Below are 22,898 nucleotides of genomic sequence, written 5' to 3'. Positions count from 1 at the left end.
GATATTAAGTTGTTACTATTTTAGTTCTGCTTTATTCTTGTTCCATGTCCCCAGATCATCAGAAATTACATGACAAAAAGAATTCTCTTCTTATCCTTCCTTTGTAGCCTGTTCCCAGGATTTCTTCTTTTTTTTTTTTTTTAATTTTTTTAACGTTTATTTATTTTTGAGAGAGAGGGGGACACAGCATGAGCGAGGCAGGACAGAGAGAGAGGGAGACACAGAATCCGAAGCAGGTTTCAGGCTATGAGCTGTCAACACAGAGCCCCACGCGGGGCTTGAACTCACAAACCATGAGATCATGACCTGAGCCGAAGTCGGACACTTAACCAACTGAGCCGCCCAGGCACCCCTGATCCCAGAATTTCTTAGCCTACATCCAAGGGCAGAACGCTCATCCTCAACCACCTTAGATTTGGGCTTGTTACACAGTCTGTTAATGTAGCAGGTAGACTGGTGAAAGCCATGAATTCCGGAGCCTGCCCATCCGCGTTCAGATCTGGTTCTACCGTTTCCCAGCTGTGGGGACTTCCGGGAGTGACATGACTTCTGGGTGCCACTATTTCCACATAGGTGGGATGGAGATGGCCATGGCACCACACTCGTAGATTTCGTGTTAATTTCTAAGGAAACTGCTCTCTGGAAAGCATTTAAGATAGTGTCTCACGTAGAGCACACAGTAAGCACTATGTGAGCACCAGCTGTTACTTTTCTTCAAATGATTTAATACCGTGGGTTTAGATGTTCACGTCCTTCGTGTTTCTAAATTGCCTACTAAAGTGCCCAACTTTTTTTATCTATTTAAGTTAAGTATGGAAAGATGGGCTTTGTACACTGTTGTGCGAAGAGGAAATCTTGCAACGTCTTTGCGGGAAAGCATCAGCAGTATCTACCAAAATTACAAATGCACATTTTTTAAAGTATGATCTATAGTACCCATTTAAAAAAATTTTTTTTCAGGGGAACCTGGGTGGCTCAGTCGGTTAAGTGTCTGACTTCAGCTCAGGTCACGATCTTGCAATTTGCGGGTTCGAGCCCTGTGTCAGGCTCTGTGCTGACGGCTCAGAGCCTGGAGCCTGCTTCGGATTCTGTGTCTCCCCCTCTCTCTGCCCCTCCCCTGCTCGTGCTTTGTCTCTCTCTCTCTCTCTCTCTCTCTCTCTCTCCATCTCTCAATAATAAGTAAATGTTAAAAAAAATTTTTTTTAAACATTTTCAGACAAAATGGGTTAAGCTGGAAGAAACCTGTCACTGGAGAGACAGCTGAGCATAGAGGGTGGGAGCAGAGATGCCGGAAATAGACGCCTTGGGCCAAAGCCCCAGACCACCGCTTCATGGCTGTGTGACCCTGGTCAAGTTCTTGACTTTTCAGTGCCTCAGTTTCCTCCTGTATAAAATGAAGATAATAATGCCACCTACTCATAATGTTATTAGGAGGAATAAATTAGTATTTGTAAACCACTTAAACTAGTGCCTCACAGCCTACAAGTGGCATCGAAGTGTTTATTTTAAAAATATTTAAAGAGGGGCACCTGGGTGGTTCGGTCAGTTGAGCGTCTGACTCTTGATTTCTGCTCAGGTCACGATCCCAGGGTCGTGGGATTGAGCCCTGAGTCGGGCTCTATGCTGAGCATGAAGCCTGCTTGACATTCCCTCTCTTTCTCTCTCTCTGCTCCTCTCCCCAACCTGAGCTCTCTCTCTCTCTCTCTCTCAAGAAAAAAATATATATATATTTCAAAGAAAGTAGGACACAAATGTGGCTGAGTAAGCTTCTATCACTTATCAGTTGTAAACTCAACGTGACTGTCCTAGCCCAGCTCCTAAGGAAGCAAATCTTAAATCTACGAAATAATTTTTAGAAGTTAGGCTTAACGAGCTAGAAAATTTTTTATTATCTAATAGTTTTGCACATACTAAAATTGCGGCATCCTAAAATAAGGCCTTACCATAACTACTCTGGGCAGAGGGCAGGAGACTACCGTTGGCTACGGGTCTGCTTACAATTTTATTCCACTTCTTCTGCTGGGTTCCTCTTTTTTAAGTAGGTGTATTTGTATAAACACACACATATAAATATAGGTCTGTTACTCTGGAACGAAATGACGGAACAAAATGGCTTGTTTTCATAAACTAAGGAGCATGCACGCACGCACGCACGCGCACGCCCCATCTTGAAATGGATCAACCGAAGAGCTGTTTCCTCCACAGCGTGAGGCAGGAGCAAGGAGCCCACTGAGCCCGCCTCTAGATGCTTCCTAATGAACACCAGCACACGCTGCGATCAGAGGCTCTGGAGCTAATTGATCTCTGCACTGATGACAGCAAGAGATTTCACGGGATGGTCATTTGCTCAGAGTGGACTCTTTCCCTCCCCCAGACCCATTCCAGCTTCGCCTTCAGTGACAACAAAGCACCATAAAGACGCAACCCCCCCAAGACAATGAGCTTCTGGAGAAAGTTGCCAGCATTAAATCACTTATCTGCAAGTGTATTTGTGACTGATAAATTGAACAGATTTTCATGTGGACAAATGTCCATTTTATCTGACTAATTTGAACAAGGATTTTTAAAGACAAAGCCCATCAAACATTAGATAAGCATTTTAAATTAATGGACCGTGGAGTCCTATTTCCCCGCAAACTCGGGAAGCATCATCAGATGTCCTATGTTTACGGCAACATCAATTATTAATATGTATATTTTTGCTGACAGAGGACCTTGCTATAAACGTAGGTTTCGCTATGTGGTTCCGGGTCATTAACTGTGGAAAGCTTGTAAATATAATGGTTTATTCACATGGGAAGCCTTCATTAAGATGCATTATTCTACAGCTGATGTATTTCAATATATACTATATTATCATGTTCTCTATTTCCCTTTAATATTTGTAATTTATTTTTAAATGAGTTGCTGTTTATGCGGTGAGTTAACAAATTTGAATTCCATATGACCAAAGTTGCTAACGAGGAAAAGATATCTTAGCCCAAAGGAAAAGCTGCTCATTAACATAGGACCTAAATATATTATAACCTTTAAATTCAAAAGCAACTAGAGAAAGAAGCTGCAAATGACCCCAAATGTATTTTTCGTCAGAGAAAGTCTATATCAAGAAACATGCATGAATACACACGTATTAATGGCACAGCATGGTGTCACGGGAGGAACACAGAACGGGAGGAATCGGGAAACCCTACTACCAGCTTCTTCGTTAATGTAGAACGACTTGGGAGAGCCACTTAGGTATGATCCTCAGGGTCCTCGTCTGTTCAGTGGGATAGTCACATCCTCGTATCTGCCTCCAAAATGGACGTGGACGCCAGTCAGGGAACGTAGAGGAAGAATGCTCAGGACAGAGTGCATACCACTGGGGTTGTTGCAAAACTCCAGTGAGAGCTGAGAAATTTCTCTGCTTTGCTCAAAGATCATGCAAGTGTAAGGAAGTTGGCTGAACGCTTCGCAGAGTTCTGGAGCTATTGCCAAGACCCAAGTCAGAGTCACCTCCTCAATGTTTCATTTTTAGAGACAAAAGGGAAAAAGACGAGCTAAAAATATATTTTGCATGTATACATCTATGAAAGAAATCTGCTGTAAATTACCATAAGAACAATGTAAGGGAGGGTGAAGCAAGATCCTATGATTGGCTGATAGAGAATCAGAAAATTAATGCAAGACTTCAAAACAATTTTACACATTCATCGCAGACAAAAAAAAATTGGGGTACAGATCTATTTTAACCTCTTCACGGACACCGTGAACTTAAAATAGTCATTGAAGTGGGGCACCTGGGTGGCTCGGTCGGTTGAGCGTCTGACTTCAGTTCAGGTCCTGATCTCACAGCTCGTGAGTTCAAGCCCCACGTCCGGCTCTGTGCTGACAGCTCGGAGCCTGGAGCCTGCTTCGGATTCTGTGTCTCCCTCTCTCTCTGCCCCTAACCCACTCGCATTCTGTCTCTGTCTCTCTCAGAAATAAATAAACATTAAAAAAATTTTTTTTAATAGTCATTGAAGAGATCAGGTAAAAATCTTTATGTCAATTGTAAGATTCTACTTCATACGTTGAAAATGTACATACTAGGAATAAAAAATATCACCTGGAAAATACAAGAATTGGGTACTTATTAAAATGATTAAATAAAGGAAATTTCTATCTGTTTTGGCACAAGATACGGAATATAGAGTCAGGCATTTGAGCACACGCATAGCAAGGAAATTTAGATCATTTGTTTTTAACGTTGTTCTTTAAAGTGATCCTATGATTTTCATTCTAGATTCACTTATAAAGTGGTTTGGGGTTTTTTTTCCCTACCATAAAAGTGTGTTTTCATTATACTTAACTCAGACAATTGGATTATTTCCTTAGACTTTTCAATGCATATTTTTAAAGTGTTATATGTGTAATTTTTTTTCATCTTTTTTTCACTGACTTTGTGTTAAGTGGGTGCTGTATTCTAACAGCATCTTGATTGTATTTCTAGTTGACAAATCACTCCCAGAGGTTCACAGGTATTTCTCAGAGATTGTGTGTGTGTGTGTGTGTGTGCACGTGCGTGCACACTTATGTGCATACATGTTACAATTAACTATTCCACCCATTTGGAGCTTATTTTAGTATATAGCATCAATTGAGTGTTTAAGATTATGTTTTTCCAACTAATTAACTTAAATTTGTAAGGTTGTTAATGTCTTTTGTAAACAAGGCAAAATTTTGTTCTATGTTTGAATTTTATCCTGTATTTGTTTCGAAGCTTTTGAAATGAACTTCGATGTTTTTCTCTTACCCCTGAAATTTTCTTTATATGGTAGCCCCCTAGCACTCCTGGGTTTCACACACTTAGACGTCGGTGCACCTGCTGACATGACGGGGGCCACAGTAAATGCACCGAGGGCTCACGTGATGCCAGGCGCTGTAGCAGGATCTCACATAGAGCGCTTCACTCAGTCTTCGCAGTGTGATATTGTTGCCATTAAAGAGGAGGAAACTAAACCTTCACAGTGTCAATGCCTTTTACAAACTCCTAGAGGTAGCAAATGGCTGAGCCTCAACTTACATCCAGGCTTCTGTCCCAAACCCCATGCCATGGCTTTGGGTCAGACAAGCCAGGGATTGATTGGTTCCTACCTCTCCCATTTGCCAGCTGTGTGAATTTGGGAAAGTTAATTAGCCTCTGTGGTTCATTTCTTATATGATAAAAATACCCGCCTGGCCGGATTATTGTAAGGGTTGAGGGATTACTTCTGCAGAGTGAGGGTGTACTCATTCAGGAAATGATACGTGCGTCGTCTTCTGTGATGCTTCTTTTAAACAGCCCTTCCTCCTCCTTCCCCTCCCCCCCTCCTCCTCCCCCTCCTCCTTCTCTGTCATCATTTTAGGCTTTGCAGGCCAGACAATCTCTGCCACAACCATTCAGCATTGTCCTTGTAGTACGAAAGCAGCCACAGACAATATGTAAATAAATGGGCTCGGCTGTGATCCAGGATAACTTTATTCACAAAAACATGCATTTGAGCCAGGTTTGACCTGCGGGCTACAGGTTACCAAACCCTGGCCTAGATAGTTATCAGAATCACCTGAAGGTTTTCCAAAACTACTAGTTTCTTGATTCTTCCTCACTCCCAGGATTAAACTGGGAGTCTGTTTTTTTTTTTTTTTTAAGCTCTCCAGCATTTTGAGGAAAAAAGAAAATGTGGATAAATAAGTCACCAGTAGATTTGAGGATATGTTGCCTCTAAAAGAACTTCCCCAGGGGCATCTGGGTGGCTCCATCAGTTAAGCATCCAACTTTGGCTAAGGTCATGATCTCACGGTTCGTGCGTTCGAGCCCCACGTCAGGCTCTGTGCTGACAGCCTGGAGCCTGCTTGGGATTCTCTCTCTCTATCTCTCTCTCTCCTCTCTCCCTCTCTCTCCCTCCCTCCCTCCCTCCCTCCCTCCCCTGATGCTCTCTCTCTCTAAATAAGTAAACTTTTTAAAAAATTATAAATAAATCCAAATTAATCAATGGACATAACTGAAAATCAAATTAGTTCTGGAAGATAATGTTCAGGAAACCTCCTATAACACAGCGCAAATAGATAAAGGAGAAATGGAACATACAGGAGAAAAGTTCAGCCTAGCAGAAGATAAATCTGGTGGCCTGGCAATTTTATCTAACATGTATTGCAGAGAGAGAAATGGGGGAAGGGGAAATAATAGCAGGGAAATTTTCAGAGTCGAAGACACAATTTTTTATAGTGAATAGACCCACCAAATGGAGAGTGTGATGAATGAGTAAGTGTCCACGCCTGGACACATTTTGATAAACGTTCAGAGCTCCAAGGGTAAAGCAGGAGGGAGAAGAGCTTATGTACGAGGAACATCCGTGTCCGACAAGCCAGTCACGGGCGGCTCTGCATGCTGGAAGTTTCCTCCAAGGACACTGCCAAAGGTGGGAGGGACCCCAGGAAACACCTCCAAAGTGCAAGTACTTAGCAGATTCACGGCTGCATGTATCCAGTCTGCAAGTTACGCTCATGGGCGTGTTTCAGCAAAATGAAAACGGAACACAAGAAAAAAGAGTAAACAGAGAAATCAGAGCAACTTCTGCTTCAACTTCGGGAGCATTTGCTCATTTCCACAGTGTAAATATCCCCATCGCCCATTCAAGCTGCTAACCGATATAACGCAGTTGGGAAGATAGGTGCCGTGGCACACTTTATGTAGTATTTTCACTGTGGAGCTAGGGCAGATATACATAATGCCGAGAGCGCAGATGATATAGTAACATCCAATCAGATAATTAGGAAGTGATTAGTTTTGAGTATTGAGGACTTTGTAATGTAATTTACTTAATTGTAAGTTTATAGAAATTAGCATTCTAAAATGCTCACAATGAACAATGCGTTTAACAGCCAGCTTGCAAAATTCTAAAAAATGGGTCAATTGGATCTCATGAGCCGTCGCGGGCTGGCTCCAGCAGACCACTGAGTGTGCCCTTTATCTGCTCTCTGGCCTGGGCTGACTCTCTGAACTGCTTAGAGCTCAGATCCTCTATCTGTGAAGGAAGCAGAGCTTCAGGGATATGATTCCAGGTACAACTGCCCTGTGGCGTCTTCCTTCTCCAAGTCCCTTTTTGGTCCGAAACTTCCATCCAAACCCATGTTGCAAAACGTCGTTAGGTCGGCTGGCATTGTTCCCTACCGTGTCGTGCCAATTCCGTTTGAGAGGATCCTAAAGAACAGGAATTATGTCTCAAAATGACTTGGTTTTTTTTTATGTAAATGCTGCACCCAACGAGGAGCTTGAACTCATGACCCTGAGATCAGGAGTCACATCCCCTATGGACTGAGCCAGCCAGGCTCCCCTCAAGGTGATTGTGTATTTTCTCTCACCACCACCCCATAGATGTTGGAGCAGTGCTGAGCATTTGATTGGCACTCCCTAGCCAGACTTCTGTTGACTTGCTAACCAGCAGATTTTAAGGTAGAACATTGTACCAACAAGATGTAATATCAGGGTGAATGTCCGGAGTCAGCTGAGAATTTCCTCCCTGGGAGGTCTTTAACAACGGAAGGGATGTTTGCAGAGTTGGTTTGAGGGTAGTTTTGCTTGCAATCGGAGCACCCAAACTTTCCACTTGATTCAAATACTTTCTTCCTCTATAATCTTTGCTGTCCCATTAACCAAGATTTGGAAACATGTGACTTTCCATCGTGTGAACAGTTTTTTGTCATATTTATTGAATATGCTTTTTTTCCAGCTAACCGCCCCCCAGCTGCCAGATGGTATGGAGTGATCCCCATCTTTCCTCCCCACGGTGGTGAATCACTTCTTAAGACCCGCCCGCCAGCCATGATTCTTTCGTTCTGTGTGCATGTCTTGTATGCCTTGCTAAGACGCCACCAGAGACATCAACATATTTCACGAGTGTCTGGTGTTCCTTGGCATGAGAACCTTTATGATCTTGTGTTTTCAGAATCCACCTCCCCTGTTTAATGAAGTCAGTGCCACCATAATCCAGGCTGAAAAGGTGACCTCCCTGAGGAATGAGGTGCAGATAAAGCATGAAGAGAAATACAGAGAAGCCTTGGTCACAATCAAGGATGATCTGAAACTAATAGAAGGTCCAGATATCAAGGAGAACCTTCAAGACCAGATTCGGCATTGGTTCATCGAATGCAGGTAAGCGCGAGCGGCCCGGTGATGTGTCCCGATGGTCTCTTCTGTAGGGGTTGAGGTTCTTGTATGTTTTTAAGCACAGAAGCATGTCCTTGTAGATAGACTCATGGGTTTTTTTTTTTTAAGTTTATTTATTTTGAGAGACAGAGCAGAGAAGGGGCAGAGAGAGAGGGAGAGAGAAAAATCCCACGCAGGCGCTATGCTGTCAGCATGCGGGGCTCGAACCCACAAACCGTGAGATCACGACCTGAGCTGAAACCAAGAGTTGGACAGTTAACCGACTGAGCCTCCCAGGCCCCCCCGATTCATGGAGTTTTAAGCTTCATTTTAGAAAGCGGAATGTCAGGGCTAAGAATTCAGGAACGAACTTTTTTTTCTTTTAATGAGATTGCTTTTTGTGCTGGTGTTTTGGTTTTTTTTTTTTTAATAAGGTCCATATGGTACTTTTGTGACCACATGGAATTGAACGTCATGGGTAGATGACACAGCCCCATGTTGGTGGACTTCCTGGGCCACTTCTGGCTGGAAGCCGAGGGATCCAGTCACAAGCAGGTCCTGGGATCTGGCCAGCCCGTCTCCTTGTATGAGCTTGGGATTCTCAGTCACAGCCCTTCTCTGTCAGAATTCTGTGAGGCAACTGCTGCATCGGTGACCTGACACCGGGGCCCTGGGCCTCCTTGAAATGCTGGGTGGGTAGCAGCTCTGGGGACCAGGCCCCAGGGTCTGCGTGAAGGGTCCTCTTTAATGCCCTTGCGTGAAACGTTAACTGACTTAAAGCTTGCTTTATGAAAGAGGGTTTTTGAAACATATTCGTTTTTAGAGAATCACACGTGGTTAGGACAGACACTCGTGGAGCACAGAAGTTTCCACACAGCGGAACAAACACTTTGCAGGCAGCCTAATTCGAGCAGTTTTAAAATCTGTTTTATTTCAAGGCGGGGGGTGGGGGTGGAGAAAAAGAGGGCAGATTGTAGTGCTCCGTCCCAGGAGCCGCGGAGGCCAGACTTGGCCGTCTGTTTCCTTTACGGGGAGCTGTGCTGCATCGTACCGGGTTCAGAGACGCTCAGACACCAACTTTGGTTGGCTTCTCAGAACCGGAGACTGACTGTTGACAATAGAGAATCCCATTAAAAGGTATTTATGTCTCAGCCTCTGAGATAACCTCCAGCGACTTCACCTCTTGTTGCCGTAATGTCCTTCCCTTGACTGTGATGTAGACCTATAACTCGCTTCTGAAGGAAGAACAGAGCCACAGTGATGGGGTGTCACTGCCTTCCTGCCTGCCTCTCTTGCCCTCTCTCTGGCTCTCTCCCTCGCTGCCCTGAGAGAAGTCAGCGGCCACGTTGTGTGCTAGTCCCACACGGGAAGGAACGGAGGGCCTCGATCCAGCAGCCGGGGAAGAACCAACTTCCGTCACAGCCACGTGATGACCGTGGACATGGATTCTCCCCCAGAGAGCCTTCAGATGAGACCGCACCTGTGGTTTGCAGCCTGGTGGCAGACCTGGAGGCAGAGGCACCCAGGGCAGCCACGTCTGGTCCCCTCCCCACAGAAACAGCGACGACATAAACATGCATCTAAGTTCTGATGTAACATGTTCTGCGGCACCAGATATCACACGTACATCAAGGTTTAGAGATACGCGGCCATCGTAAACTACTCGTGTTAAATTTGTATGGCATTCTGATAGTTTCCTCAACACTTAAATTTCATAACAAACTTTCTTCAAAGAAAGCAATTCAGGGGCGCCTGAATGGCTCGGCCAGTTAAGCGTCCGACTCTTGACTTTGGCCCAGGTAACGATCTCATGATTTGTGAGTTCGAGCCCCGTGTCAAGGTCTGTGCTGACAGTGCAGAGCCTGCTTGGGATCCTCTCCCTCTCCTATCTCTCTGTGCCTCTCTCTCTCTCTCTCTCTCGCTCTCTCTCCCTCTCTCTCTCTCAAAATAAATTTAAAAACTTTAAAAAAGTTTTTTTAAAGAAAGCAATTCAGTGGGGTGCCTGGATGGTTCAGTCACTTAAGCATCCGACTCTTAACTTCAGCTCAGGTCATGATCTCCTGTTTCATGAGTTCGAGCCCCTCATTGGGCTCTGCACTGACAGTACGGACCCTGCTTGAGATTCTGTCTCCCTCTCTCTCTCTCTCTGCCCCTCCCTCCTTCTCTCCCTCCCTAACTCTCTATCTTCCTCAAAATAAATAAATCATTCTTAAAATTATTTTAATGCTCGAGGCGCCTGGGTGGCTCAGTCAGCTGAGTGTCCAACTTTGGCTCAGATCATGATTTTGCAGTTTGTAAGTTTGAGCCCCACGTCGGGCTCATTGACCTCAGCACAGAGCCTACTTCAGATCCTCTGTCCCTCCCTCTCTGCCCCTCCCCCACTCGCACTCTCTCCCTCAAAAATAAATAAAGCATTTTTTAAATTTTTTATATATTTTTTAAGGTTTATTTATTTTTGACAGAGAGAGAGAGAGAGAGCGTGTGTGTAAGCATGAGCTAGGGAGGGGCAGAGAGAGAGGGAGACACAGAATCCAAAGCAGGCTCCAAGCTCCGAGCTGTCAGCACAGAGCCTGACCGGGGCTCGAACTCGTGAACCGTGAGATCATGACCTGAGCCAAAGTTGGACACTTAACCGACTGAGCCACCCAGGCACCCCAAGCATTTTTTAAAACAAAGGAAGCAATCAATTGCTTTTGATTGGGAAGCTCTGTCCTTTATTATAGAAATACAATTTGGGGAGCCTGGGTGTCTCAGTCAGTTAAGCAGCCGACTTCAGCTCAGGCCATGATCTCACAGTTCGTGGGTTCAAGCCCCGCGTCAGGCTCTGTGCTGACAGCCCGGAGCCTGGAGCCGGCTTCAGATTCTGTGTCTCCCTCTCTCTCTCTCTCTGCCCCTCCCCTGCTCACACTCTGTCTCTCTCTGTCTCTCAAAAATGAATAGAAATACAATTTGAAAATGCTGATGATTTTTAAAAATTCAAAATTGAATAAATTTGTGAACTTGTCCTTTTATACCCTATTGGCCAAGGCTACGTTATAGCAAACTGGGGCATTTTCAGTGAAAGCATATTTAAAGTGCGGAGTTTGAGGCTGTGTTAATTCTGTGCTGGTAATGATCATAAAGAAGTGAATACAGCTATTAACAGAGGGTGGTATGTATGTGCACCTATGCTCTCCTTTCTTTATCGGGCTCCCTTCTTACTCTCCATTCTGGTGATGGTTTCATGGGCATGTATAGAGCCCAGACCTCTCAAACTGTACGCTTAAGGGACAGTTTGTCATGTATCAATTATACGTCAGTAAAGCTGTTAAAAATGTAATGGCATTCCATCAGCAGAGATATCAGTGTTTTCAGTTCTTAAAAAAGGCATGTTTTTCTGTTCTCCAAATAGCAAAGCCCAGTATTCCTGTCTGTAACCTCGCCCTCGGACCGCCCCATCTCCTGCACACAGTCTAAGAAAAGCTTAAATTTGCCGGTTGTGGGTGACTCCGAGCCTTCCAGTTTAAAGGAGCGTCTTTCGGGCTGTTTTGAGTACATTTGGAGCCCGTCCAAATGCCTATCAAGAATTCTTTCCCACTTCTCTTCCCCTTAGGGCACCTGACCACGAAGGGAAGCTCAACCCTCATGCTGACAGTTAGGGGCCGGACGAGTGTGACAGCGTCTGGGCACATGCTATGGTCAGCGCTGTCACCTGTCCCATAGGCTCGCAGCGTAGTCATCTGGTCCAATGAGGAATGACCACCCACTTGGTCCCCGGGACTTCCTTCCGCAGCCTGTGGTTTCTGCCATGCGCCCCCGATCGCTAGGCACCTGCAATCCTGGCCTCTCATTTCTGAGCGTGGCCTTGCTGGGATGCCGCTTCTCTTGGGAACTCCGTGTCCCCCCGGAGCAAGAGTGGTGTCCTGCCCAAGCCTCAGGGCCCGGGCAGGCTCCTTCGGACCCTCACCCACTGAGGCCCCTCCTCCTCGCTGCCATCCAACCCCCTCCAACCCCCTCCAACCAAGCTGCACGGGGAAGGAAGACAGGCTCCACTCAGATGTTTCCAGGTTCTCTTCAGCCACCTGCTGGGATCTCCACGTTGGCCCCCCTCCTTCATGGAGACCCTTAAAGGGTGAGCCTCAAGGACTCAGGCGGTGTCCCCACTCACGCACCTTCTCCTGCTTCCTCCTGCCCTTCCCCTCTGCCTCACTAACTTCTTCGGGCCGAGACTCCACGAAACCCTCCCTGAGGGGGTCTCCCTTCAAAGTTCCTCCTTGTCTCCTGCTTGAGCTCTGCTTAGCCCCACACCCACCATCCCTGCCCCTGACGGCTGGCAGGACAATTAAGAACACGGACTGGAGATGGCTGTGCAGCCTTGAGTCCTCGTCTCCGTGGGTCAGTTTCCTCATCTGTGATATGGGGACAAGACTCACACCTACTTCGAGGGGCTGTTTAGAGACGCGGGGCGCCGAGACCTGGACGTCAGGTCATTACTGCTTCTCCCGTCCCGTGACCACCTGCTCGCTCACATGCCCCTCCACCAACCACCGGGCGAGCCCCGTCAGGACCTGCCTGGCGCTGAGAAGGGAGCGGTGTATGAATTCCACGTGGAAGAGGTGAATTGTGCAGGTGATGGGATCGCCGGGCTCCGTGCTTGGCCAATTACACAATTGTGCCCGGAGCAACTACACTTGGGATGATTTTGTGCCGTTGCGCACATTTGGGTAGAAAGGCATAACTTCAAAAGAATTGAGTCTTTGGGTGATATGATGTTGGTTTATAATTAGAATCCTTTTGGGGCACCTGGGTGGCTCAGTCGGTTAAGGGTCCAACTTCGGCCTAGGTCATGATCTCAGGGTCCGTGAGTTCGAGTCCTGCGTCGGGCTCTGTGCTGACAGCTCAGAGCCTGGAGCCTGTTTCAGATTCTGTGTCTCCCTCGGTCTCTGACCCTCCACCATTCATGCTCTATCTCTCTCTGTCTCAAAAATAGATAAACGTTAAAAAAATTTTTTTAATTAGAATCCTTTATTTTTTTAATAAATAAAGGGGGGAAGGGCCCCTTCCATTGTTCCCAGGGACGTGGGCTCCTCTGGAGACCCAGCCCTCACTGGCCAGTCCTTGAGAGCGGTTCACCCGGGTGTCACTGGCCTGACAGTTTGGAGACCGAGTTAGGGTCCCACGGGTATGGGGAGCATCACTCCCAAAGACATAAAGACTCCTCTTTTTGAAGTAACGTAAGGTCAAGGGAAAATTTATTTTCCTAATTGAATTACATTTAACTGATTGACTTTGATAAAAATCCTTTTCCTTGCTTTTTTAAATCAAAGACAAATAAAAAGCAAATATTGTCTTTTGAAACATGAAACATGACCCATCCTCAAGCAAAATTCCAACAGGACACAAAATGACAACTTGAAAAATTACCAGAAGTTACAGTTTATATATACGCCCACGATTTGGAATACGTATTCGGAGCTCATTTCATCAATACTTACAGCTGCCAAGTTGTACTAGGATCTGTTTTTTCACTCAGTTTTCACATTACTTTAAAGGAATCCTGTTTTTCCAACGTTAAAAGTGACACATGCTCGTGTAGAAAATGTGCGAGGCGGGGAGGGGCTTAAAGAGGAAGATTTAGACTGTTCCTGATCCCGGCTCGCCAAGGTCGCCACCGTAAAAGTTCTCCCTAAATCTCCTTGCGTCTTTTTCCCTCACACGTGTACTTAATTTCAATTTTACGAACCTTTTTAAATTTTTTAAAAGGTAACATTGGGTTTTCCCACGTCCTTAAGATATTTGCCGGAAGATGTCTTTAGTGCTTGGTTAGCCTTCTGTGAGGTGGGCACACTAGTGAATGCATAGATTATTACCTTTTTAATCTTTTGTCAAATTGATGAAAGAAAAGTGCTCTTGGTAATCTTTCCATTTGCACCTAAGTCGTTAATGGGGGTGGGGGCTGGGGGTGGGGTTGAAAACTGGGGTTTTCTCAGCAGCATCCTCTCTGTGAACCCCCCTGACTTGTATCCGTTTCTCTCTGTGACATCATCTTTTTAAGTGATTTTCTAAAACGTAGTCATGTGTGTTACTGATACTAAAGCTGTTTTGGATACATTATTGCAATAATGACTTCTGAGTTACCATTTGCCTTTGATTTTTTTTAGCTGGCCTGTAAGAAAGCTAGAAAGAGAGAGGAGGAAAGACGGGGAAGGAGAGAAATGATAAATAATGCAGCGTTAAGAACCCACTGCTCATAGGGGCGCCTGGGTGGCTCAGTCGGTTAAGCGACCGACTTCGGCTCAGGTCATGATCTCACAGTTCGTGGGTTTGAGCCCCGCGTCGGGCTCTGTGCCAACAGCTCGGAGCCCGGAGCCTGCTTCGGATTCTGTGTCTCCCTCTCTCTCTGCCCCTCCCCTGCTCGTGTTCTGTCTGTCTCTCAATAACAAATAAATGTTAAAAAAAAAAAAAAAAAAGAAAGAAAGAAAAGAAAGAAAGATCCCACTGCTCACTTTCTGTGCCCCAGGCGCCCCTGAGCCCCACCCTGGCCACCTGCACGAGGCCGTCACCACCCCTGCTGCCTGGGGTTGTTGTGGGGGTTAATGAGGCAGCACAGAGGCAATACCGGGGCCCCAGAGTTACGGATTTTTTTGGTGTTTTTGTATTTCATAAGATTTTCTCCAAGTAGTATTTTCTACTGTTATTAGTTGTATATTTTGCTTACTGATTTATTGTTTTATTACTAAAGTACAGTGGACATAGAACGCTATGTTAGTTTGCTGTGCAACACAGCGATGCCACAAGTCTGTACATTATACAGCGCTCGCCACAGGTGTGGTCCCCATCTGTCACCACCCAGCGTTGTTACAATATTACTCACTGTGTTCTCCATGCTGTTAGTCGTATATTTTATATAATTTGCACCATTAGCTGAGTGAACTCTCAGGTTATTTCCAGCAGCCCTTTACTTGACTCTCTTGGATTTTCTTGGATACGGAGTCATGGGAACAACGTGGCTGCTACTGTCTCCCCATCCCCCACAGTTACTCTTCTGGCTCCTTCCCCTCCCGGTGAAGCACAGGGGGGAGGGTTCACCTTGACGCCCGCTCCTGTGCTGTGTTTCCCTTCGCTTCACACTTGGGCTCCAAGAGCCGAGAATCTTCTGGAAACAGAGCCAGTTGTGTTTATAGTCCTCTGTGCAGGCTGAACCATTAGAAATAGCAGTTTTTGGCAAATATCGCAATCTTGGAAACACGGGCTCAGCTGGCGGGTGCTTTGGTTGTTCATCCAGGGAACACGGCTTCCTCCACCTAACCCTCAGTCCTGCCCCCAGAGCCCTTGCCCTTGTGAGCGCTCCTTGCCCTAACGCACCACTGGCCTCCCTTGTAATTAGAACCGTTTGGTGACTGGGTACCTAAGGTGTGTTATTCATCTGAAATGATAATAACAACAAACAGAGGCTCCCAGTTATTGAGCGTCTGTTCAGTATTGGGAATTCTCAATACTTTACACACTAACTCATTTAACCCTTGCATTAACCTGCCATTGCTTCTGTGGCAAATGATCACAACCACGGTGGCTTAAACCGGTATGAGTTTATTTCCTCCCGCTTATGGAAATCGGACGTGTGAAATCAAGGGGTCCGCAGTGCGCCATCCGGAAGCCCCAGGGAGAGTCTGTTTCTCAGCCTCTCTTGCTGCCTCTGGAGGCGGCTGGCACTTCTTGGCTTGTGGCTCCGTCCCTTCTCTGCTGCGCCGTCTCATCGCCCCCACCTCTCCCCCAGGTGCTTAATCTCCCCGCTCTCCTCTGTCCTGAGAACACCTTTGATTGCGTAACTGGGATCATCTCCCTGTCTCACATCCTTGATTCAGTCACACTTACGGAGCCCCTTTTTCCCTGTAAGATAACATTCACAGGCTCCAGGGATCAGGACCCAGTATCTTTGGGAACCGTGACTCAGCCGACCACAGCCCTCAACGGTTGTGAGATAAGCACTCTGCTTTGCATTCACCGGTGACTTTCGTGATGAAGGACAGAATGCACCTTGGGTCCCTCGAGACCAGCGCTGTCCCGTCGGCCTTCCTGCAGTGCTGGAGACGGCCTGGATCCCCGCGTTCCAGGGTGGTGGCCGCAAGCCGCACATGGCTCTTGAGCACGTGCAGGGTAGTTAATTTTATTATTCTGACAATTTTATTCTAATACATTCAGATTTGGGGTTTGGATCTCCACATGTCACGATTATGATAATAATAGGGAATCTGGAAGAGTATAAATTAGGTAGCCTTACCCCGCTATTCAAGCCAACACACAATCAGAAGGGATGAGTAAGAGAAGAGGTCTTGGGGGCTTGGGATGATCCCCATCCTCAGCAGGGTGAGCCAGGCCGGGAATGTGGTAGACACAGCCAGTACCTTTTGATCTTATTATGTGACGTTATCGATGATGTACATTTACATTACACATGTATGCAGGAGTAGAGGTTATAGAGCCAAGCAGCATGGGTGCAAATCCCAGCTATAGCACTTACATGCTGTGTGACCTTGAGCCACTCACTTAACCTCTCTGTGCTTCCGTTTCCTCATTAAAATGCTATTCATAGCCCCTACCTCGCAGGCAGGATAACACGGATGAATACATATGGAATCCTTGGAACATTGTGTGGCACATGCTACCCCCTCCATAATTACTTCAAGCACAGAGGTAGGCCATCACTTTCCAGACACAAAATTTTCAGCTTTCATCCCGGGGTGTGGGACCTTTTGTCGTCACAGCGGGAGGCGTCTTTTCAGAGTGCTGCATTGGGAAGCTCTAGAAAGAGAGCCTGGCCAGCGGCGGAGCAGGGAGAGGCGGGCTGCGAGGGCTGAAGTGGGGACGAAGCTAAGGGGGTAATGACAGGGCAGGCAAACACAAGTTAGACCGAGTGGGATGCGCGTCAAGCCTCCAGGGTGCGGGGGTGACATGCCTGCACAGCCCCAGCAAGTGCGCATTCTTTCTGGAAGAGGTCTTGGGATGCTTCGTTCTGGGGATTGTTTTATTTGTTTGCTTGTTTCCTTTTTAAAGTGAAGCTACAATTGAAATGCGGTAAAATCCTCCCTTTCGCGTAAAGCTCCGCGAGTTAAGCCTGGTCGTTTGAAGGTATGTGGACCCGGAGAGACTCTTCTCTCACCGCCCGCCCCCCCACCCTGGTTTACGCCAGTCGAGGCTCCGGGAACTCACCCTGGAGGGGACTCTAGAACTGGTGTGACCATACCCTCTGCCCAGCAGAGCCCGAGGCCACGAGCAGAAATTGGGAAAGTGAGTGTCCTGCCCACCCGGAGAGGGCAGTGCGGGTCTCTCCCACTCTGGCCTCCAGTGCCCCCCACCCCCCAGATATCCTAAGCTCCTGGCCCCACACCGTCTTCCACCATGATTGACTCCTTCAGAAGCAGGTCCTCTCTGCTCAGCCCATGTGCCTCTCCTCTGTTCCTACAAGAGACACCACACCGGCTGCTTCCCACGGGTGCCCTTCTGAGATCCCAAGCCCTAGAAAGGCAGCAACAGTGGCTCCCTCGGGACCCATGGCTCATGGCGGAGGGGGGGGGGGTGCTGGAATTCATACTCAGGTCTCCGAATTCCCAAAGCCATGATGCTCCCACAACACCAAGCGCATGTCCTTATTCTGAGCATTCCGGAGGCAGAAACCTTGCTCTGTGTCTTGAATGCATCGTTCAGCTAAGTGTCATTTTTGTAGGAAACGATGGAGGTTGTCTGAGGCCATGTGGCTCATTAGGTCCCACCCGGAAACCCCAGGGCTTTCCTTATTTCTGATTCCTTCTCTTCCTTCTCCGATTCACCTGCACGGTGAGCGCAGTGATGGTTCTGTGTGTGTGTGTGGGGGGGGGGGGGGAGAAAGAGAGGCAGGAACCATGGGACCCGAGAGACGTGGCGTGGCCCCACTTATTTCACAGGCTTCAGAGGGGGCTTAGAGAAGTAGGCTAAAGCCCGGGTGTTTGCTGGCAGAACTGAAACCCGGCTGTGTGAAACTTGCAGAAGCGCGAACACCTTGTAAAACCAGAGCTGGTTTCGGGGCAGGGGTTTGGAATTGGCGCCTCTGAGGACTTCTAAAGGCGTCCAAAGAGAAACCACTAGAGTGGGCACGGCAGATACGTCTGGGTAGTGGGACCACAGCTTGTTTTTTTCCCTTCACACTCCAAGTGTCCCACCTGGAGCACACGTGCCCTTCAGATTGGAAGAAGTTTCTGGAGGACGGCGAAAGGGCAGGTTACACACAGGGGGGTGCGTCAGGGGCTCTTTATGTGGAATTCTCTCTTCAGCAAATCCTCAGGGGCAGCCGTGGTCCCGAGAGGAGCTGTGACCACATGTAGGTTACTCATAGCAGGAGGCGAATGACTGTCCTGCCACCTGTTTTGGTGGAAAATATGTTAGGTTGAGCACAGGGCGTGAGAAGAGGTGGGATGAGAAATTGAGCGCCTGGCATTGCCCACCGAGGCCTCGGGGACAGGTGCGCCCCCCATGTGACATCGTGTGTAATATGCCCGTCGTCACGCTAAATCAAGTTCAGGGCACCCAGCAGCCAAGGGCACCCGAGGTCTGTCCAGGTGCTGAGTCATGTTGAAAGACGGGCCCTGAGGCTCTTTTGTGAAGGCGCGGCGGACAGAGTCCCTTCCGTGGACCACGGACACTCCAGCTTATATTCCCGGCCCCCACTGTGCCTGCCACTGTGCTGTCCTTCTCTGTCTGTCCCGCTAGACCGCAAGCTTCCAGCGGACACGGCCGTGATGTCTTCCTTTGGTCCTCTCCCGACCAAGCACGGGGCCTGGCATTCAGCAGGTGCAATACACCTGCGGAGCTGAGCTGAGCTAATAGGCAGAGACTGCCTGAAGGTCCAGCTAAATGTCACAGTTAAGATCGGGCCGGACCGCACTGCCTGGCAAGCTGGAGCCTGCATCACCGTCAGCGGTGAAGTGCAGCTGATGGTCTGCACTTTTTTTTAATTTTAATTGCCTCCCACTCTTTCTACTTAATCATTTTGTACGTGTGATAAAGCCACTTAAGATGGGATCTACCCTCCTAGCAAATGTTCAAGGATACAATGCGGCGTTTGCAACCACAAGCTGCGGGCTGAACGGCAGGTCTCTGGGGCTTGCTCGTCTGCAGAGCCGAACTCTGTGCCCTTTGCCTAACCCCACCCTGTTTCTCCCTTATCCCCCGCCCATCCCTGACAACCTCCATTCTTCTCGCTGCTTCTATGAGCTTGACTATCTTAGGTCGCGCATGTAGGTGGAATTGTGTGCCCTTTGACTATCTGTGCATGGCTCATTTCACTCGGCAGACTGTCTTCCGGGTCCGTCCATGTTGTTGCAAATGGTGGGACTTCCTTCTTCCTTCTGGCCGAATAATATTCTGTTGTGTGTATATACCACCAATTCTTTTCTTAAGTTTATTTATTTATTTTTGATAGAGACAGAGAGAGGGAGGGAGCAAGCAGGGGAGGGGGCAGAGAGAGAGGGAGAGAGAGAGGGAGGGAGGGAGCAAACAGGGGAGGGGGCGGAGAGAGGGAGAGAGAGAATCCTTAGCAGGCTCTGCGCTGTCAGCGCAGAGCCCGAGGTGGGGCTCAAACTCACGAACCGTGAGATCGCAACCGCAGCCGAAATCAAGAGTCGGGTGCTCAACCGACTGAGCCGCCCAGGCGCCCCGCCCCCCCTTCTTCATCCACATATCCCTTAACGGATATTTAGTCGGTCTCCATATCTTGACCTCCGTGAATAATGCTGCAGTGAACACGGGGGTGGGGAAGAAAAAAAAAACCCACTTCCTCCTGTGTGCTTCTCCCCTACCACACACTGCTATCACCCTCACGAGCATTCGTTCACTGCTGACACCACGGCTGTGGGTTTTCCACATGTGGAGGAATTTCCTCAGCACCAGCTGGGCGCCCCACAGTTCAGCGCCGTCCCCCGGTCACGGTGCCGGAGCCTGCAGGTTGGGGGCTCGGTCCTACAAGGCTCTTCCCCTGCAGGTGCCAGTCACAGGTCTCTGGTTCTCACCTCTGTGTACTTCTGACTGATCAGCTATAAATTGGGGTTCCGAGGACTCCCCATTGGGTTCCATAATTCGCTAAAATGGCTCACAGAACTCCGGGGAACCCTGAGGTCTACTGGTCTATTATGAAAGGAGACAGATGAACGTCCAGATGGAAGAGACGTATGGGACAAGGGACCGGGGAAGGAACACCACCGCCCCGAGGACCTCCATGTGTTCACTGGAGGACCTCCAAACCCTGTGCTTTGAGGACTTCTGTGGAGGTTTCATCACAGAGGCACGACTGATCATTAACTCAATTTCCATCCCTTCTCCGCTTTCTGGAGAATAGACAGCAAGTCTGAAAGTCCCAAGCCTCAAATCAGGGCTCGGTCTTCCTCCTGACGAGCCCCCATTCAGCAGCCCCCCAGACATTGTTTCAGCAGAACAAAAGGCACTCCTGTCACCCAGAGATTTACGAGCCCTGTGCGAGGAACTGGGGTCAAAGATCAAATATTAGAACAAAGCATTCTCTTAGTGCTCTGATCAATTAGGAAATTACGAGGGTTTTACGAGTCTGTGCCGGGAACTGAGGGCAGAGAGCAATGTATAAACTTTCTATTATTTTAGTGTGCGTATAACCGTGCCGTGCTCAGCTCGTTTCCCAAAAGTGGGAACGTGTTTCACAATGGCCACACCAATTTACACTCCCACCAACAATGCACAAGGCCTCCTTTTTCTTGTTATTTTTCATCTCTGAGTCCAGCCGTTCTGACAGGTGCGAGGTGCTGTCTCATTGTGGTCCTGATTTGCATTTCCCTGATGATGAGTGATGTTGAGCATTTCTTCATGTACCTATCGCCCATCTGTAGGTCTCTGCTTGAGAAATGTCTATTCAGTTCCTTCACCCATTTTTTTTAAATCAGGGTATATTTTTTTTAATATATATTGAGTTGTAGGAACGCCTCATATATTTTAGGTGTTAACCCTTTGTCAGATAGATGACTTGCAAACTTTTTCTCCCATTTTATTAGGTCGGCTTTCACTCTGTTGATTGTTTCCCTTGCTGCACAAAAGGCTTTTAGCTTAATGTCATCCCCCTTGTCTATTTTTGCTTTTGTTGCCTGCGTTTTTGGTGTAGAGTTTTGAGTTTCTAACAAGCTCCAAACGGATGCTGATGCTTCTGCTCCTGGGACGGTACTTTGAGTGGCTCTGGGCCAAAGTTACTGCCACCCTCTGCCAAGGGAAGGGGGACGTGTAGGGAGCCCCCGTAAGGAGTGGCAGAGCACCACTGAAAAAATTAAAACCAAAATTATCCTGGGAATGTGAAAGCCCTCAGGTCTACTGACTCTCTATTACCCGGGAAAGTCAGACGACTTTGGGCCGTCTGCTTTATGGTGCGTGTAATACGTCATGACAGAGGACTGACTGTTCTTTGGATACAGAGCCTTTAGGTTTGTTGTAGCTAGCCCTTCATTTCTGTGTCTTACGGTGACATATGTCGACATGTATGTGTTGCTCCGGACAGAAATTATCCTGCCTTCATGCTTCATAAATTCGTATTTTCCGTTTGATCCAGTAAGGTCAGAGAACCTGCAGAATTAACCTTTGTGCCCTAAAGCTACCCTTTTCTGTAATGCATTCCATTGCTGTGTGTACGTGGTTATTTCTTTTTAAAAGTAGCGCGTAAAAAATGAGTTTAAACCATGCATTTCTGTTCTGCTAACGTACACTCTTCCTCTCATGACTACTTTCCCAGGCTTTCTGGATTCTTGAAATAGATAAGGGAATGTGGATGAACCATGGTCGGGGTTTTGAACCAGGAGCGTGTGAACAGAAACTGAGGGCAGCCTATCTGAATGCGAAATCTCTCCATTCCTTCCTCAAGTGGTCTGCTCTTGCCCAGGTGTTTGTAAATATTCCTTTGCAAATATTTAAGACAGAAAGGTGCAAGGACGCCACGTGGGGTCATTTTCCCAACAGGAGAGTAACCGAAATCAGACTGATCCATCACGTGATCACTAACATGTTGTTTCTTTCGATAAAATGCAAATGGGCAGGGGGTTGGGCAGGGAGGCTCCTATAGGATTCAAGCACGAGCGAAGGGATTACTTCCGAATCGGGAAGGAAACTTCCATCTTGAGTGATAACTGCTTGTAATATCCCACTAACAAGGAAAAACACCAGTGAATAAATCAGGTTTCGCGATGTGCCACTGTGCAATTGCACACCACTTTTTTCCCCCTCTCCTTTGAGAAACGGTGAGCCCCTCAGTTTCCCAAGGAGGGCCGTGGTAATTAGGCCCATGTGCAGCCAATTGCCTTTATTGAGTGTAAGTGAATTTATAGACAGCAAGTGACATTTTGGAGGCTTCTGTGCAGGGGTACAAGCTGCTTTCTTTAGAACACAGGAGAAATTTATGAGCCTGCTGACATTAATGGAGGTAACTGGATGACTGTGGGGGGGGGGGGAGTACCAGCCGGAAACCCCTCCACCCGTATATTTTTCATACTTGATGAAACACAGATAAATCTCTGTCCTGGGAGTCTGAAACAGTGGGACCCATTGAAGCACAGTGTCAGACCTCAAGGGAAATATTTATCATTTTCGTAGTTCTCCTTTCTAAATCACTGCAAACTAGCACTGGTCATTTTCCCGTTCGTGCAAGAATTGTTGACAATATGCATAAATTTTTAATAGGCCCTAACTTTACCAAAGGTTCTGCAAACCCCATTTGCTAGGCACGGGTGTTTTTCTC

General features: G+C 47.4%; 1 protein-coding gene across 1 annotated transcript in view; it reads left to right on the top strand.

The window, feature by feature from the left end:
- Nucleotides 1-22,898, top strand: part of IQCA1 (IQ motif containing with AAA domain 1) — a 154,701-nt gene that overhangs the window by 27,491 nt on the left and 104,312 nt on the right. Inside the window, exon 6 of the mRNA XM_027046990.2 lies at nucleotides 7,947-8,152. Within this exon, the coding sequence (XP_026902791.2) occupies nucleotides 7,947-8,152 (206 nt within the window). The remainder of the gene's footprint in view (nucleotides 1-7,946; nucleotides 8,153-22,898) is intronic.

The sequence above is a fragment of the Acinonyx jubatus genome, chromosome C1 (assembly GCF_027475565.1).
Source record: "Acinonyx jubatus isolate Ajub_Pintada_27869175 chromosome C1, VMU_Ajub_asm_v1.0, whole genome shotgun sequence".
Classification (NCBI taxonomy): domain Eukaryota; kingdom Metazoa; phylum Chordata; class Mammalia; order Carnivora; family Felidae; genus Acinonyx; species Acinonyx jubatus.
This window is presented reverse-complemented; position numbering and strand designations above follow the sequence as displayed.